The 16370-nt window shown below is 37.9% G+C and overlaps 1 protein-coding gene across 1 annotated transcript; it reads left to right on the forward strand.

Moving 5' to 3' along the window:
* The first annotated feature begins 4876 nt into the window (after window positions 1-4876).
* LOC139855803 (NADPH--cytochrome P450 reductase 2-like) lies at window positions 4877-9445 on the forward strand. The gene is made up of 17 exons (XM_071845045.1): window positions 4877-5104; window positions 5225-5284; window positions 5375-5451; window positions 5619-5676; window positions 5780-5863; window positions 5960-5996; window positions 6218-6287; window positions 6381-6569; window positions 6779-6871; window positions 6955-7180; window positions 7668-7751; window positions 7991-8142; window positions 8249-8345; window positions 8425-8652; window positions 8733-8855; window positions 8956-9069; window positions 9173-9445. The coding sequence occupies exons 1-17, from the start codon at window positions 4877-4879 to the stop codon at window positions 9251-9253; spliced, it is 2001 nt and encodes a 666-aa protein (XP_071701146.1). The 3' UTR covers window positions 9254-9445.
* The last annotated feature ends 6925 nt before the right edge of the window (window positions 9446-16370 follow it).

Here is a 16370-nt window from a genome sequence, read left to right on the forward strand (position 1 = left end):
TTATAACTATGGAGGTTATGGGTATTGCTTGTGGGTTATGATCATGAGTCAAAGGTCAACCTAGCGTTTATCATTTTCGTTGCATCTACGTACTTTCCTACAATATTGAATCACAATATTGATACGTAAGCATTTATATCTTATCTATTATATATTAATAGTGTATTCCTGATTAGTGCTAGAGTATATAGGATTATGCATGCTAGTACGATTAATTTTGTCGTTAAATAGTTTATGATAGATCACGAATTTAATACATATATTACTGATATAAGGTATATGATATGCATGTTTTTGGAAAGCTGGCGAAAAATCAATAACTTTTCATTTAGAGATCGTGTAATTTCGATGAACGAATTAAAAGATATTGTCAACTGAATTATGATTGACGTTAATTGAAATTGCTTTTGAATCCACAATTGATACTTAAACAACTTGTTTATAAGATTGATAAATTGGATTTTTGAATACTACTAGCCGAGTAAATGAATCCTTATGTAAGGCACGTCTCGTTTTGTTGAACTATTGTCAAAATTGACTTTTTGAAACGACTTTGGATAACTTTTGTATGTCAATCTCGAGCATTAGGATTGTGATACACTATGACCTGACCTAGCTTAATAGACATTTATTGACCAACATATGTTCTCTAGGTTGAGATCTACGGTTATTTGGTAATCCGAGTTTCAGTCACATTTTGGTGAACGACTTTATATGCTGCTAAGGTGAGTTTCATTTGCTTCCTTTTTAATTGCTTTTGCAATATATATTTTTGGGCTGAGAATACATGCACTTTATTTTAAACGCAATGGATACAAGTACATACTAAATTCTACACCGAGTTTGAACCGAAAATCCCTTAGCTTTGGTAACTAGTAACTGCCGGTTATAAGAACTGGTGGGCGCGAGTAGTTATATATGGATCCATAGGGCTTGATATCCCCGTCCGAGCTAGAGCACTAGCCTTTTAACGGACGTATGCTATTTGAGAAGCGTACACGTTGGTTTGCGTGTATTATTAAGATGATTATACAAAGGGTATAAATTATATAAGTAACATCACCATCAGCCCGTAGTATGATATTGTCCGCTTTGGACACAAGCCGATCACCGACGGGCTACCCGCGCACGAGTACAACCCCGGATCGCACTTCAACCTCACGGATTTGCTTCTCGGGTAAACACCCTCAAAACGCGTCATACCAGAAGAGGTATCCACACCCTTATAAGGAGTGCTTTGTTTTCCTCCCCCACCGATGTGGGACGAGTCTGTTACAACTCTCCCCCCTTCGGGACACTGCGTCCCCGCAGTGCACATCGATGCGGGCCCCAGCTCTGATACCATAAGTAACATCACCATCAGCCCGTAGTATGATATTGTCCGCTTTGGACACAAGCCGATCACCGACGGGCTACCCGCGCACGAGTACAACCCCGGATCGCACTTCAACCTCACGGATTTGCTTCTCGGGTAAACACCCTCAAAACGCGTCATACCATAAGAGGTATCCACACCCTTATAAGGAGTGCTTTGTTTTCCTCTCCCACCGATGTGGGACGAGTCTGTTACAATATATACGTTAAGTTTAGTTACCAGGGTGCTCAATTTCGTAGAATATTTTGATAAACGTTTCTGGATGAAACAACTGAAATCTTGTGATCCACCTTTATATACAGATTATGCGCAACATTAAAACTATGAACTCACCAACCTTTGTGTTGACACTTGTTAGTATGTTTATTCTTAGGTTCCCTAGAAGTCTTCCGCTGTTTCCTTATATGTTAGGCAAGCTATGTGCATGGAGTCTTACATGGCATATTTATCAAGGAAACGTTGCATTCACCAAATCATCACCATGTATCTTATTTTGACTGCATTGTCAACGGAAGTACTATTGCAAACTATTATTTACGGTGATTGTCTATATGTAGAAATCATCAGATGTCGAAAACTTTTGATTTAAATATTCATTTATGGTGTGCCTTTTCAAAAGAATGCAATGCTTACAAAACGTATCATATAGAGGTCAAACACCTCGCAATGAAATCGATGAATGACGTGTTCGTCCATATGGATTTGGAGCGATCGTCACATGTCCAATTCCATGAGATGGTTGTCGAAGATTCGTTTGATGTGAGTCGATCCGATACCGTTGCTACTTTGTTGGATTCAAGCATGAAGAGTCTTCGAAATTGTGTACAAAACTTTTTCGTTCCGCACCAGTTATCTAACCAGAAATTTGTTTCTTTTCCATTACCGATGCTTTTGGAGATCGAAGAGGAGAAGTTAGCTCCAAGGTTGTCTGCTATTTTTTCGGCTTTAATTATCTCGTTCCAAATTGTGCGACCTGTAACATTTCTGGATAAAACATTAGTACAAACCCCGCCCCCCCCCCCCCCCCCTTCCCCATATATGCTCGATATGATTTTAACCCAAAGTGCATTCTTCTCATTGTGAAATCTCCACCACCATTTGCATAGTAGGGATAAATTTTTACAAAAAAAGCGACCCGATGTTTAACCCCCCTTTATCATATGGCAATAAAGCGTGTTCCCATTTAATCCAGTTAATTTTATTTTCTGTACCCGAACCACCCCAGAAAAATAATCTTCTCTTAGATTCAAGTGAGTTAATGATTTTGATATGCGCGTGGAATAACGAGAAATAGTACAGGGGGATACTGGATAGGACAGATTTGATTAGGGTGAGACGCTCTCCATATGACATGGATTTGGCTTTCCAGTCAGAGAGGCGTTTATCAAATTTTTCGATGATAGGCTGCCAGGAGGAGGCTTTCGTAATGGGGGCGCCAACTGGGAGACCGAGGTATGTAAAGGGGGTTGAACCCGCTGAACACTCGATGTAGTTGGCCATCTCCACAACCTCGTTATGTGAGACCCCGATATTAATAATTAATGATATTAATAATATAAAACGAGACAGTGTAGCTTATCACATGCTTCATTCTTTATTAACAAAAAGTATGCCGATAATTGACGTTCTAAAAAAAAAAAAAAAAAAAGTGTGCCGATATTAAAAATGAATTAGATTTTGTCGATATTGGCATATTATTTACAAACAAACAAACAAGTGATTCAAGCCACATTATACCCCTATTACTTTTATTAAAATTTCAACTAATGTGCCTATAGTTTATAAACATGTTTATCGTCTCTATATAAGCACTTTTACAAGATGGCCTAATTGTTAGTATCTATGTTCAAATTTCATTAAGAGCACATTTTTGTTGGGCAGGAAAAGAGTCGAGAATGATCACCCGATAACTCAGTTATATCACCTAATCTAAAAAAATCGCGTTTCTTTACCTCTTCTATTTACTCATTTACCCTTTTACTATTTCTAAATGAGCCATCAACATTACATTTTTTACGAAAAAACAAAAGTTAAATTAAAATAGGTCTAATTGAGTTACAATTGTTTCAAACTCGTCCACATGCAGATACGAACACTAACACTATTAGCCCATATGCCCTATAACGTACCCGTTTATGTGTCCTTTCACTTATAACTTATGCATTTTACTTTTCTCATATTATAGTAATGTTTAGGTTTAGTATATTGATTAACAATTCAAGATTTATATCCAACATAGTCAAAACTAGTGTTCGAACGCTCGCTTCGCGTCGGGGTTCGGTTTTCAATGTATTGTATTGCGTTTAGTTTGTAAAATTATTTCGTGGCTAACGATGATATCGTTGAAGCGCAACTCGAGTCGAACTAAAAGGTATAATCCGTGAAAGATTTAAATGTTATTTTAAATTAACAATATATGTACATCTCCGCGTTTCACTATGGAATTGTCGACTTTTAAAAATTTAACGCAAAATTGACGTGTATGAGAAGTACCTCAAATATTTAGCGTTTTTTAAAAAGCGTCCGATTTGCGTATAGTTAGTGACAGTGTGCTCCTAAAATTGTTTCGAGTTTAACGATGGTGTCAGAAAAATTTAACTTGGTGCGAGCGAGAAGATATGGCCCGTTGAATATTTGGGTGTAGTTTTTTTAAATTTTTTATGAAAATGAGTATTTGACACTTTACCCCCTGTTTGGGGGTCGATTTTAATATTTGAACAAACTATGGGGGCTTTTTTTTAAAAAAAAAAAAGGTGGAAAAGGGGGAAAAAAGTGAAAGAACGAAAGCACCCCTGGTGACTGTTAATCGTTTTTGTCTATTAGGTAGTATATAAAGTATGTAGTCGATTTATAATGAATGAGAAGTTTAATGGTTAAAGTATAAAATCTTAAAAGTTTTGGATAAGGTTGTAAAAAACCATAAAGTTAACTATTATATGTTTTTTTTGGTCTAAAATGTAAGTAAGTAAAAGAGTGGAGGTAGTTTGTGGAAATTGTGAGGTTACTATTCAGTTGGACGATGCCTTTTAGATTAAGTGAAAGAGTGGGGTAGTTTGTGGAAATTGTGGGGTTACTATTCAGTTGGACGATGCGTTTTAGATATAAGGTATAATATCGTTACAATTTGCTTATTTTAAACTATTATGTTCTCCTATAGTAATCATGTAATAGTTGGGAAGCTAATATTAATTATGTATCGTGATAGTAACGTTAATTGTAATAACACGTTTAATTAACAAAAACATATAATTAACCTTAGTCAAATCCAGGTTAGTATATTTGACTAGTCTGTTTTGGTAGGCTTTGCTTCCATACTTTCATCCCATATAAAAAACCCCTCAAACAAAAACTAGTGACCACCACACTACTCACAACACTTAAACAAAAAAATTTATACATTTTATAGATTTTGATACTTAACACTACGTTAAGTTTGATTTAATCGTGTAAAACTGAAGTCGTTTATAGAGCAAAAGCAAGATCACGTAGTCGGTGATAACGATGATTCTTGAAGACAATAACATGTTGTTGATATTAACAACACTAGTTTCATTTTTAGTAGGATGCTACGTCGTTTTGACATGGAAACCAGCTCCCAAGAAAAAAGTTAAGGTTTCGAATAAGATTATGGTGCCAAAAAGACAGGTGAGTTTTGCTCTTGGTGATGGTATCAAAAAAGTTAAGATCTTTTACGGATCGCAAACTGGAACCGCTGAAGGTTTTGCTAAGGTGATTTATATTTGCATCTATATGTATATTTTTAATGTATTGATTGTACATTCAAAGTTATTCGCGTTTTTGTTCCTTTAGATTGATGGATCGGATTGATTAATGAGTTTTGGTTTTTAGGAGTTTTATGAAGAAGCGAAAGTGCGATATGAGAAAGCTGTGATTAAAGTAACTGATTTGGTGAGTGTTGTTTCTTTATGTTTATATACAAATATATATACAATTCTATTGAACGTTATCTAATATTAATATTTTCTATATGTTGTTTAGGATGATTATGCTGCTGACGATGATGAGTATGCATCAAGACTAAAGAAGGAGACTTTTGCTATTTTCTTCTTGGCTTCGTAAGCATTCATTATTTATATTAAAGATGATTACTTATTTACTCGTATTAGATTAAGTTATACTATGTATCAAAGCTTCCACAAGGTGGGTCCCAGCTTCAAAGGTATCCTCCTAGTAGCGTATTTTGGGATGGTCTAATTAGTTTATCCATACATTTGTTGTGTAGATATGGAGATGGTGAGCCAACTGATAATTCTGCCAGATTTTATAAATGGTTTACTGAAGTAAGTGCTTTTATGTACACGCATAAACTATTTAGTATAATAATAATGTTCCTAAACTAGATTTCATACATGTTTTAAATATGAACTTGTTAATATTTTTAAGGGGGGTGATAAAGGAGTTTGGCTTGAAAAACTTCAATATGGAGTGTTTGGTTGTGGTAACAGACAATATGAACATTTCAACAAGGTGAAGATCTATATATTGCTGCCCTTTATTACACAAATTTGCATTAATATATTTGGTTAGGCTAATATGTGAATAAATTTTTTCTGGTCTATGTAGATTGCAAGAACAGTTGATGATGGTCTCGCAGAGATGGGTATGTTTATTTGTATACATAAATCAATACATCACCAATAATCAAATTGCTAATTGTAATTAATAACTTAAATACTTAAAAATACCTAAACTTGGTTTTACTTGCATTTGAAACGGTAACGGATAAAAAAAAAAAAATAAAAAAAACCTATTCAGTTTACCCATTTACTTGCATTTGAAACGGTCATGAGTTATGAATCTTACGGGTTTCATCAACATTAGGTGCAAAGCGCTTTGTTCCAATCGGGCTTGGAGATGATGGTCAAATGATCGAAGATGATTTTTCTTCATGGTATTAGAAAGACGAAAACTTTATAAAAAATTTAATCCAAAAAAGACAATTAATAATGAATTTCTAACATTCGATCGAATCTTGATATTTCAGGAAAGAATTAGTATGGCCCGAGCTGGATCAACTGCTTCTTGATGAAGAAGGCAAATTAACCGCTTCTACTCCTTACACGGCTGCCATTCCTGAATACCGAACTGTGTTTAGTAAAAAACCTGTTAAATCTGTTTTAGTTCGTAGTCTAACAAATGGTCGTATCGTTCGTGATGCTCAAAATCCAAGCAGGTAATCAATAGTTTAATACACATCACTCTTTTATTCGATGTTATTTAACAAAACTATAACTATATTTCCACTAAGGTATTTGATAAATCCACTCATATTTATGCATTGACAGTTGTAGTGTACAAACAACTACTGGTGGATATATCAAAAACTTGAGTGGAGTTATCATCACCTATAACTTGACTCTTGCTTGTATTATGTTCTTATAGATCAAAGGTGGCTTTTAAAAAGGAGCTTCATACCCCTGAATCTGATCGCTCGTGCACTCATCTTGAATTTGACATATCTAACACTGGACTCTCGTGAGTTACTCGTTCGTTATCTTAGCATATGAATTGTAGTTTCGATTCAAGTTATAGTTACTAATTTTGTTAAAAAAATTTAGATATGAAACTGGGGATCATGTTGGTGTATACTGTGAGAATCTAAAGGAAGTTGTAGATGAGGCCGAGCGATTGTTAGGTTTATCACCGGATACTTATTTCTCTCTGCATACCGATAATGAGGACGGAACGCCACTCGGGGGACCCGTTTTACAGCCTCCTTTTCCTCCATCAACTTTAAGAACTGCACTGACTAGTTATGCAGATTTGTTAAGTTCTCCCAAAAAGGTAACAAAAAGTTTTATATATTTTGTAAATTTTTATTTTAAAACATCACAAGATAGCCCCATAGTTGGAGTCCTGAGTTTCTTGCAAGAGGTCTCAAATCTTGTATAGGACGAATATTTTGTAGTGGCCATGGACGGGTTGCAAACAGTCAAGGAGTAATCATGCTCGGCCGCATACATCAGAGTATGAGGTCGGATTACTCGCCCATATTTTGTGGTGGCCAGGGAAGGGTTGGAAACAGTCAGGGAGTAATCATGTTCGGCCGCATACATCGGGGTCGGATTAGTCGCCCATATTTTGTGGTGGCCAGGGAATGGTTAAAAACAGTCGGGGAGTAATCCTGCTCAGCCGCATACATCTACGTATGGGGTCGGATTACTCACTCGAACAGGGAAAAACATTCTACCTTTTACCCACAAATTTTCATTTTAGAAGTTAATAAACTTATAAACTGATGGTGTTTTGTATTATTGTGTATGTATTTCAGTCAGTTTTGCTTGCTCTTGCTGCACATGCTTCTGATCCGACTGAAGTTGAACGATTAAGATTTCTTGCATCTCGTGCTGGCAAGGTTTGAATTTATCATATTGCTTAGAATTTTGCTGATGATAGACCTTAGGGCTGTCGTTAAGACGCTTAATATTCTTGTAATTTTTGCAATAACTGTCATCTAAAAGTCAACATAACCACTACAGACAAGTTTTTTAAGCGCCTTAACAAAAACCCTAAGGTCTGTCTTTAGAAAAATCCTTAAATTTAGTAAATAAAATATGAAAAAAAGGACAAGATTTTATTTGTAATGTTTTTCAGGATGAATATGGTGAATGGATCGTTACAAGCCGAAGAAGCCTTCTTGAGGTCTTGGAGGCTTTCCCATCAGCTAGGCCTCCTCTTGGCGTTTTCTTTGCAGCCGTTGCTCCACGTTTACAGCCTCGATACTACTCTATTTCTTCGTCTCCAAAGTCAGTATTTTGTCGAATTTCTCAAATAAAAAAGTCAATACGAAGAGCATATATATATCACCTATATTTCATACTACTAACCTTTTGCAATGACTTGTGAACACAGAATGGAACCCAACAAGATTCATGTTACGTCTGCATTAGTTCTTGAGAAAACGCCTGCAGGCCGTATTTACAAAGGAATCTGTTCAACCTGGATGAAGGTACTCTTCAACCATTTTGGTCTGTAAAGATTGAACCTTTTCTACTTTTTGACTGACACAAACGCGCGTTTGATTCCAGAATGCTGTTCCTTCGTCGGAAAGTCAGAATTACAGCTGGGCGCCTATTTTTGTACGGACGTCTAATTTTAGACTTCCGACTGACCCAAAAATCCCTATTATCATGATTGGTCCTGGAACCGGATTAGCTCCTTTCAGAGGCTTTCTTCAAGAAAGATTAGCCCTTAAGGAAGCTGGAACTGAACTGGGACCCGCATATTTGTACTTCGGATGTAGGAGTCGCAATGTTGTAAGTTTTCGCCTAAACTTATTACTGTATCTAAGTAATATATTTATTTTGTTTATTTATAATTTACTCTTGAAATTTAGGACTTTATATATGAGGATGAGCTTAACAACTTTGTCGAAACTGGCGCTCTGTCTGAGCTTAGTGTTGCTTTCTCACGTGAAGGTGAAACTAAAGTATACGTGCAACATAAAATAGCCCAAAAGGTAACAGAAACGTAAATAAGCGAAGGTTGTGAACAGTATAGTTTATGGTGATATGTTAAACGATCTCTAATATGAATTATTATTGTTACGCCTTTTACAGGCTTCAGATATATGGAAGTTGCTTTCAGAAGGAGCGCATTTATACGTATGCGGTGATGCTAAAGGCATGGCTAAAGATGTGCACCGCACCCTTCACACCATCATCCAAGAACAAGTATGTTTTAGTAGTTACAACTTACAACAACATTGGAATGTATAAATAACAAAACATTATAAAGATTTGGCTTTTTGTTAACATCTGTTTTTGGTGATTTCAGGGATCGTTAGACTCGTCTCAGACAGAGCTCTACGTCAAGAATCTGCAAGCGACGGGAAGATACCTTCGTGATGTTTGGTAATCGTCAACAAAGGAAAGGAAAATTAACTAGACTTTGATGACAACATTTGGCTTGGAATTATGCAAATTTAACTAAACCCTACTTTGATCTATTCTGCTACTGTTTGAATTCTTTTTCTATATAATTTCATGTCATGGTTCTTGTAATTTTAAAAAGGCTTAAAGAAAGCTAATTATGTACTTAAGCTAAATTAAAAGCATTGTTATTGTTATTGTCATTATATAAAGCTTGCTCCGTTTTGCTCAAATTCTAAAATGGTCACATTTGCGAACTATCATAGTAAACGATAGAGGTCACCAATCAATGGTCTTGTTAGACATGAGCATGCTTTAAAACCAGAAGTATAAAATAAAAACTGCATCCGTGATATGTTATTGCCTTGCAATCTACAATTGCCCAAACTTCACATTTTAGCGTTTCACTGGTTCTGTAGCCAATTTACCTACCTAACGACATATTCTGGGGTGGCCAATTGTTGGTGCATAAATCCCGAGTTCTATTACGTTTATTGTTCTATTTGTTATGTACTTGATATTTCAGTCATATATGTACGTGGATATTTATACTTTGTGTTTATGATGCTTAGTATAATGTCGTGAATAGGTCAAGCAGTCGGTTGGCTGCTCAAGACCATCGACCGATGGTAGGGACCATCGGTCGAGGGACTGTCACCATCGGCTGAAGGTCCCCGACCACCGGCCGATGGTCACTGTATTTAGTATAAATACGGGTTTCGTGGTTTTGTGTTAGGTTACACACCATAAACCCTTAGGCCGTCGAATTACTTGCTGCTAATCGTCCCAAAACCCTTACCAACCGAATACACAGTCTTAGGCATCGATTCTATCAATTATTCATTGGTTAATTCGATCCCGTTAGTCTAATACGTATTCGACTCATTCTAATTAGTGTTTCCGCCATTAATCTAGATACAACGTATGATCTAAGGTCCGAATTACATCTTCAAAGTGGTATCAGAGCGATGTGTTGCTGATCCATACGTTATTTGAGTCGAATTTTTTATTTTTGTGATTAGGGTTTGTGTCAAAACGGGTTTCAATTAAAAGGTTGGAACTTTTACGTTTAAATCCAGTGTTTTCGAGTGTTTTTGTGTTCAAAGGTGTTTTTGTGAAGTTTTCATCGGTTTTGTTTGAGTCCAGAACGTTAGAATCAATCAAAATTTGAGTTTTGGCCAAAAACCCTAGTTTTTTCTGCCCAGATACGTAAGAACTACCCTCGGCCGTTCGTCATTGACCATCGACCGAGTGTCTTGACCTTCGACCGATAGTTACTCACACTCGACCGACCGTCTTAAGTTGAACCGGAGGACAGTTTGTGATAACCTTGAACCGTTTGTCTAGACCATCGACCGTTCGTCCTTAGACCATCGACCGATTGTCTCAGTCCTCCGACCGATCGTCTCAGTCCATCGGCCGATCCTCTTTTAATCCAGAATAATTTAATTAATCCATAATTAATCACTTAATCAGTTAATAATGTCTGATACAAACGAATACAGTGCACTTGTTATTGCACCCGGAATTCAAAGACTATTATTAAGCGAAAGTGAATCAGGATCTAACAATAAAGTTCCGAGGCTTGAAAACTTAAAAGACTTTTTAGAATGGAAAGTTAGGTTTGTGATTTACCTTAATGGACAAGATTCTCGACTTTGGGAGTGTATTGAGACTCCTTTTGTTTGGCCATCAGGGGCTGACGGTGAACCTAAAGAAACTCATGATTTTGATCCCGCAGAACGTGAAGGGTATAATCTTGAGTGTCGGTGTTATGCTCAGTTAACGCAAGCCTTGTCTAAGGAAATCTTCGGTCAGTTTAAGAACCGTTATAAGACATGCTATACTCTTTGGCAGGCTATTGTGTCCGCAACTGAGGGTACTGCTACTTATAAAGCAACTAAAGGTAAAGTGTTGAAGGATGAGTGGAAGGTGTTTGCAGCACTTCCAACAGAAACTTTGAGCCAGACCTTAGAAAGGTACAGGTTATTGGTTGCCGAGATGACGGATTATGGGATTGAGGTAAAAGATGATAAGGCAATAAAAGTGTTGGCACTTGGTCTTCCTGAGAAGTGGGATTATGAAGTAGAGAAGATCCAAAACCTATATGTTGCTTCGGCACGTCCTTTGACATTGACTGCATTTACTTCAAAGTTAATGGAGAAGGATATTCAGGTTGAGGCCAAAAGGAAAAGGCTTGGTACTGTAGCAGCCAATGTCACATCTAGTGCTTCTTCTTCTGGTCATGCTCCATTGCAGACAGCGTACATCACAGCAAATGCAAATCAGATATCTGCACCAAAGTCACAATCTGGTTACTTTAATGCCAAAGTACAGAACTCTACAATTAAGATGATTGAGGACGTTCCGACTCAGCAGACTCAGATTCCACCTCAGACTCAGACTCAGAGTCCTATGTTTCAAACTGACAATATCAGGAAAAGGTCTATTGAGTCCATTCAGGAGGACATGGCTTTAGCTGCTATCGTTGTTAACTCTTACAACGATATGATTAGTGGACAGGTTCTTAACAATCATCTCGAGAATGAAGATTATGATCAGATCGATGAAGATGAGCTAGAGAGGATGGACATTCTGTACTGTATGGGTAGCATTGTTAGGCGTGCAAGGAAGTATTTAAAGAGAACTGGACAACGATCTTTGAGTTTAAACAGGGATTCTAAGTTTGGTTTTGACATGGCGATGGTTAGATGTTATAACTGTGATGAACTTGGTCACTTCAAGAAGACTTGTACTAGACCACCAAAGGCTGGTTATCATGATCCTTTTCTTAGTACAACCATCTCAGTGACTCCCCAACACGTCATTGTTGAGAAGGAATCATCTGGTTCTGCTCAACCTAAAGCCTTAACTGGTTTCACAATATATCCTGATGAAGTTTGTGACTGGTCTATTCCAGTTGATGCTCAGAAAGCTAATGTTGTATTTGTGGGAAAGAGTCCGGCTGAAATTGAGGAAGAAAGAGTAGTTCGTAGAAGAGCAGGTTGTAAGGGTAAAGATAATCCAAACTGCACATGCTACGTGTGCAAGTGTGATGCAAGGTTAAAGAGAGCTGAGGAGCTTATGAAATGGTGTTTCAGAAAGAGGGTTAAGGAACAGCTGTATGATAAGTTCCGGAAAGCCAAGGATTTGTCAGACATTGAGTTTACTACTGATCCATCCGATGAAGAAGAAGGTAAAAGTTGTCATGAGGGTACTTGGTTCAGAGAAGTGTTGGGTCATTTGCTCAACCGTGATTTTGTGAGTGGTGATAAGAAAGTTGTGACGGTTCAAAGTCAAGTTAGTTCAGATAATAGTGAGGGTAAGGAAGGTTATGAAGCTGATTATTCGGACAGCACAAGTTCGGAGTACGAATCAGAGTCAGATGCAGAATCACAGGATGGAAGGCATAACTATGCTTTTATGGCTAATACTTCCAGTAACGATAAGGTATGTACTGATTCAATTTCTAAATGTGCTTATTGTTTTGGTTATGAACAGGAAATTGAAAGACTTGGATGCGTTATTTCTAAGCTAAGTGAAATACCTGTTACTTGTGAGACCTGCCCTAAACTTAGGACTGACCTTAAGAACCTAAGCTTAGAAAATCAGACCAACAAGAAGAACTATGAATATGCCCTTTTCTACCTTAACAAACAGAAAGAATATGTTGAGGTGATTAAGTCTCTAGAAAACCAAATAGGTCACATGAAATCAACGATTAGAGATGATGAAAAGGTGATCACAATGTATTTGGGGCAAATAGAGACTCTTAAGGCTGAAAAGGATTCTTTTAAGTTAAAATATGAGTCTGAGAAAGCTAGAATAGATAACTGGCAGAGGATGTCGTATGTGACTCAGACTTTTAATCATTCTAATCGGGAGGGTCTGGGATATTCTGAGGTTGCACCACCTCTTATGGGTGAGTATGTTAATAAGCCCGTAGAGAAGTTTAAGGAACCAGTGGTGGAACCACCATATGGTAAACCTAAGGAGACCCCAGTGGTTAGTGCTAGTAAGGTTGTTGATTCTAAGAACCCTACAGAGGTTGTTTATGAGACTGAGTCTGATACTGACATAGACACTGAGAAAGATAGCAAACCATTTGTACCAGTGACTAAGCCAGTTACGATTCTTAAGAATCCAAAACACAGTGAGAATAGGAGTGAGAGTCTTAAGACGCCGACAAAGAGTGTAGAAAGGCCCAAACAGAGTAAGAAAAAGACCACTTTGTCTACTCCTATTAAGTTTGTTAAAGAAAATAATTCAGGAAAACAGCAGGTTAGTGTTCCTAAGGTAGAACAACCACCTAAAGGTGGGAGTTCTAATTCTGAGATAGTGTCCAAGTATGTTCCGCCTAGTCGGCGTCAGACTGTTGAAAAACAGGTTTTGACACCCCCTACAATTAGACAACGTACTGAACAGCCTAGGAGACAGTTTTCACCGATTAGACGCAGGTTGTTTAACGTTAATGATTTTGATAATGTTAACTGTTTCAAATGTGGGAGGCTGGGACACAGGGCTGTGGATTGTGGACCCATTAGACAGACACCCCGCAGGAAGATTGATCTCAGTCCAAATCGTTCCTTTTATAGAAGATCATCTTCTCCTGTGCACAATTCAAATGTGAAAGTAATTGATTCAAAGGTTTTTCAAACTAACGATTATTATAGAAAACCATTGCCTAAAAATACAGTTTGGAGACCAAAATCTGAGGTGAAGGGTGTTCAACGTCCTGCAGGTCCTTCGGGATCCAAGGGACAATGGGTGGAATTGCCAGTTGTTGGCATTGACGGGAAACCCACTGCCATTAGGGCATGGGTTGCCCTTTCTAACTAATCCTCTTACTTTAATGTGCAGGTCGCCTACAATCCACGCTGCAGTACATGGATTGTTGATAGTGGGGCGTCCAGGCACATGACAGGGAACTTGTCTTTACTTTCTAATGTGAAAACAGTGGATGGTGGACCGGTTTCTTTTGCTGGTAGTGAAGGAGGGTTTATTACTGCTCAAGGTGTAATCGCGAATGAAAATGTCAGCTTTGATAAGGTTAATTTTGTGGAGCAGATGTCAAACAATCTGCTTTCAGTCTCTCAGGTTGCTGACAAGAAGTATACAGTAGCATTTGATGATAAACAATGCTATATTTTGAAGAAAGAATTTGTTATTCCGGAAGACATGATTCTGATGACTGCTCCCAGATGCAAGGATCTCTATATCCTTGACATGCGTAAGGCTCATGTAAAGGAAGCTACTGGCCATCAGGCTTTCGTTTCTAAAGCTACTGAACAAGAGTCTATCATATGGCACAAGCGTATGGGTCATTTGAGTCTGAGGAAGATGAACAATCTAGTCCACAATGGATTAGTTGATGGTGTTAATCTTAAAAGTTTTCATATTCCTGATGTGTGTCTTCCATGTAAACAGGGGAAACAAACGAAAAAGTCACATGCTACCAAAAAGCATCATTCTGTTAACATTCCTTTGGAGTTGTTGCATATGGATCTTTTTGGTCCAGTCAACTGTAAAACTCTCACAGGAGAATCTTATTGCTTGGTAGTTACTGATGAATATTCACGTTTTTCTTGGGTGGTGATGTTGAAGAATAAATCGGATACTTTTGAGCATATTAAGGTGCTGATTCTAAAGCTCGAAAGTTTATATAAATTGAAAGTGAGAAAGATTCGTACTGATAATGGTACGGAGTTTAAGAACAATCAGATGCTGCAGTTTTGTAACGAAAAGGGGATACAACAGCAGTTCAGTCCTGCTTATACACCACAGTCAAATGGTGTTGCTGAGAGAAAGAACAGGACTTTGATTGAGACCGCAAGAACAATGTTAGCTGATTCATGTCTTCCGATTGCCTTCTGGGGTGAAGCAGTGAGTACAGCGTGTTATGTTATGAACAGAGTTCTCGTGGTGAAGCGTCATGGTAAAACTTGTTACGAGCTGCTGCATAAGAGAAAACCTAATATTAAACATTTCGAACCCTTTGGCGCACCTTGTACTATTTTGGTACGTGATGCTGGAGGAAAATTTAATTCAAAGGTTGTTTCTGGTATCTTCTTGGGTTACGGGAATCCGAATAAGCGGGTGTACAACAATGAGACAAAACGTCTGGAAGAACAGTTTGAAGTTGATATTCAGCGCAATGCACCGCCTCGTGTCAGTAAAGGTTATGCATGGCAGTTTGAGTATGATAAGCTTTTTGATTCATTCAATCTTCCACCAGGTGCTACAGAGGAAGAACTTCTGACTCAGATATTGTTTGATTCTCGGAATTCTTCAGAAAATGTTATCACTATTCCTACGCAGGTTCAGAATCCGGTTTCTAGCGTGCAACCAAGTCCACAAAGTGTTCAAGGTAATCTTGAGTCTAATGAGGACGGGGTAGTTGATACAGATGAAGATAGTGAGTTAGATGATGATGTGGAACGTACAGTATTGACAGAGAGACATCTGAATCCTCTATATAACCAACCATCTACTGTGACTGATCCAGAACAGATAGCAGATGCAGGAGGTGTACGGAGATCGAATCGTGTTATTCTGCCACCAAAGCGTCTGGCAGACTATTATGTGGATACAAGAGGACTGCCTAGTGTCAATCCTCCTCAAACTACTACATCTGGGGCATCCACGTCAGGAGTTATCTCTACATCCGAGGTTCCCGCGGTTACTGAAAATATGACTGCAGTTGAAGATGTTCAAAGTGAAAGTGCGAATTTGGTGACAGCTTTTTATTCATCATTGAACAAGACAGGGAGAGTGTTTGTTCATGCCCACTCGTGTTATGTGTGTCAAATCGAGCCGGAAGATGTATACGAAGCTTTAAAGTACGATGAGTGGGTAAGTGCTATGCAGGAAGAGCTGTTGCAATTTAAACATCTTAAGGTTTGGAGGTTAGTCAATCCACCGCATGGTTGTGTACCCTATGGTCTTCGTTGGGTTTTGAAGAATAAGAAAGATGAGCAGGGTATAGTGATTCGTAATAAAGCTAGATTGGTGGTTAAGGGATATCAACAAATCCCGGAAATTGACTATGATGAGGTTTTTGCTCCAGTTGCGAGACTGGAGGCTATCAGGATTTTCTTGTCCTT

Source organism: Rutidosis leptorrhynchoides, chromosome 6 (genome assembly GCF_046630445.1).
Source record: "Rutidosis leptorrhynchoides isolate AG116_Rl617_1_P2 chromosome 6, CSIRO_AGI_Rlap_v1, whole genome shotgun sequence".
Taxonomy (NCBI): Eukaryota; Viridiplantae; Streptophyta; class Magnoliopsida; order Asterales; family Asteraceae; genus Rutidosis; species Rutidosis leptorrhynchoides.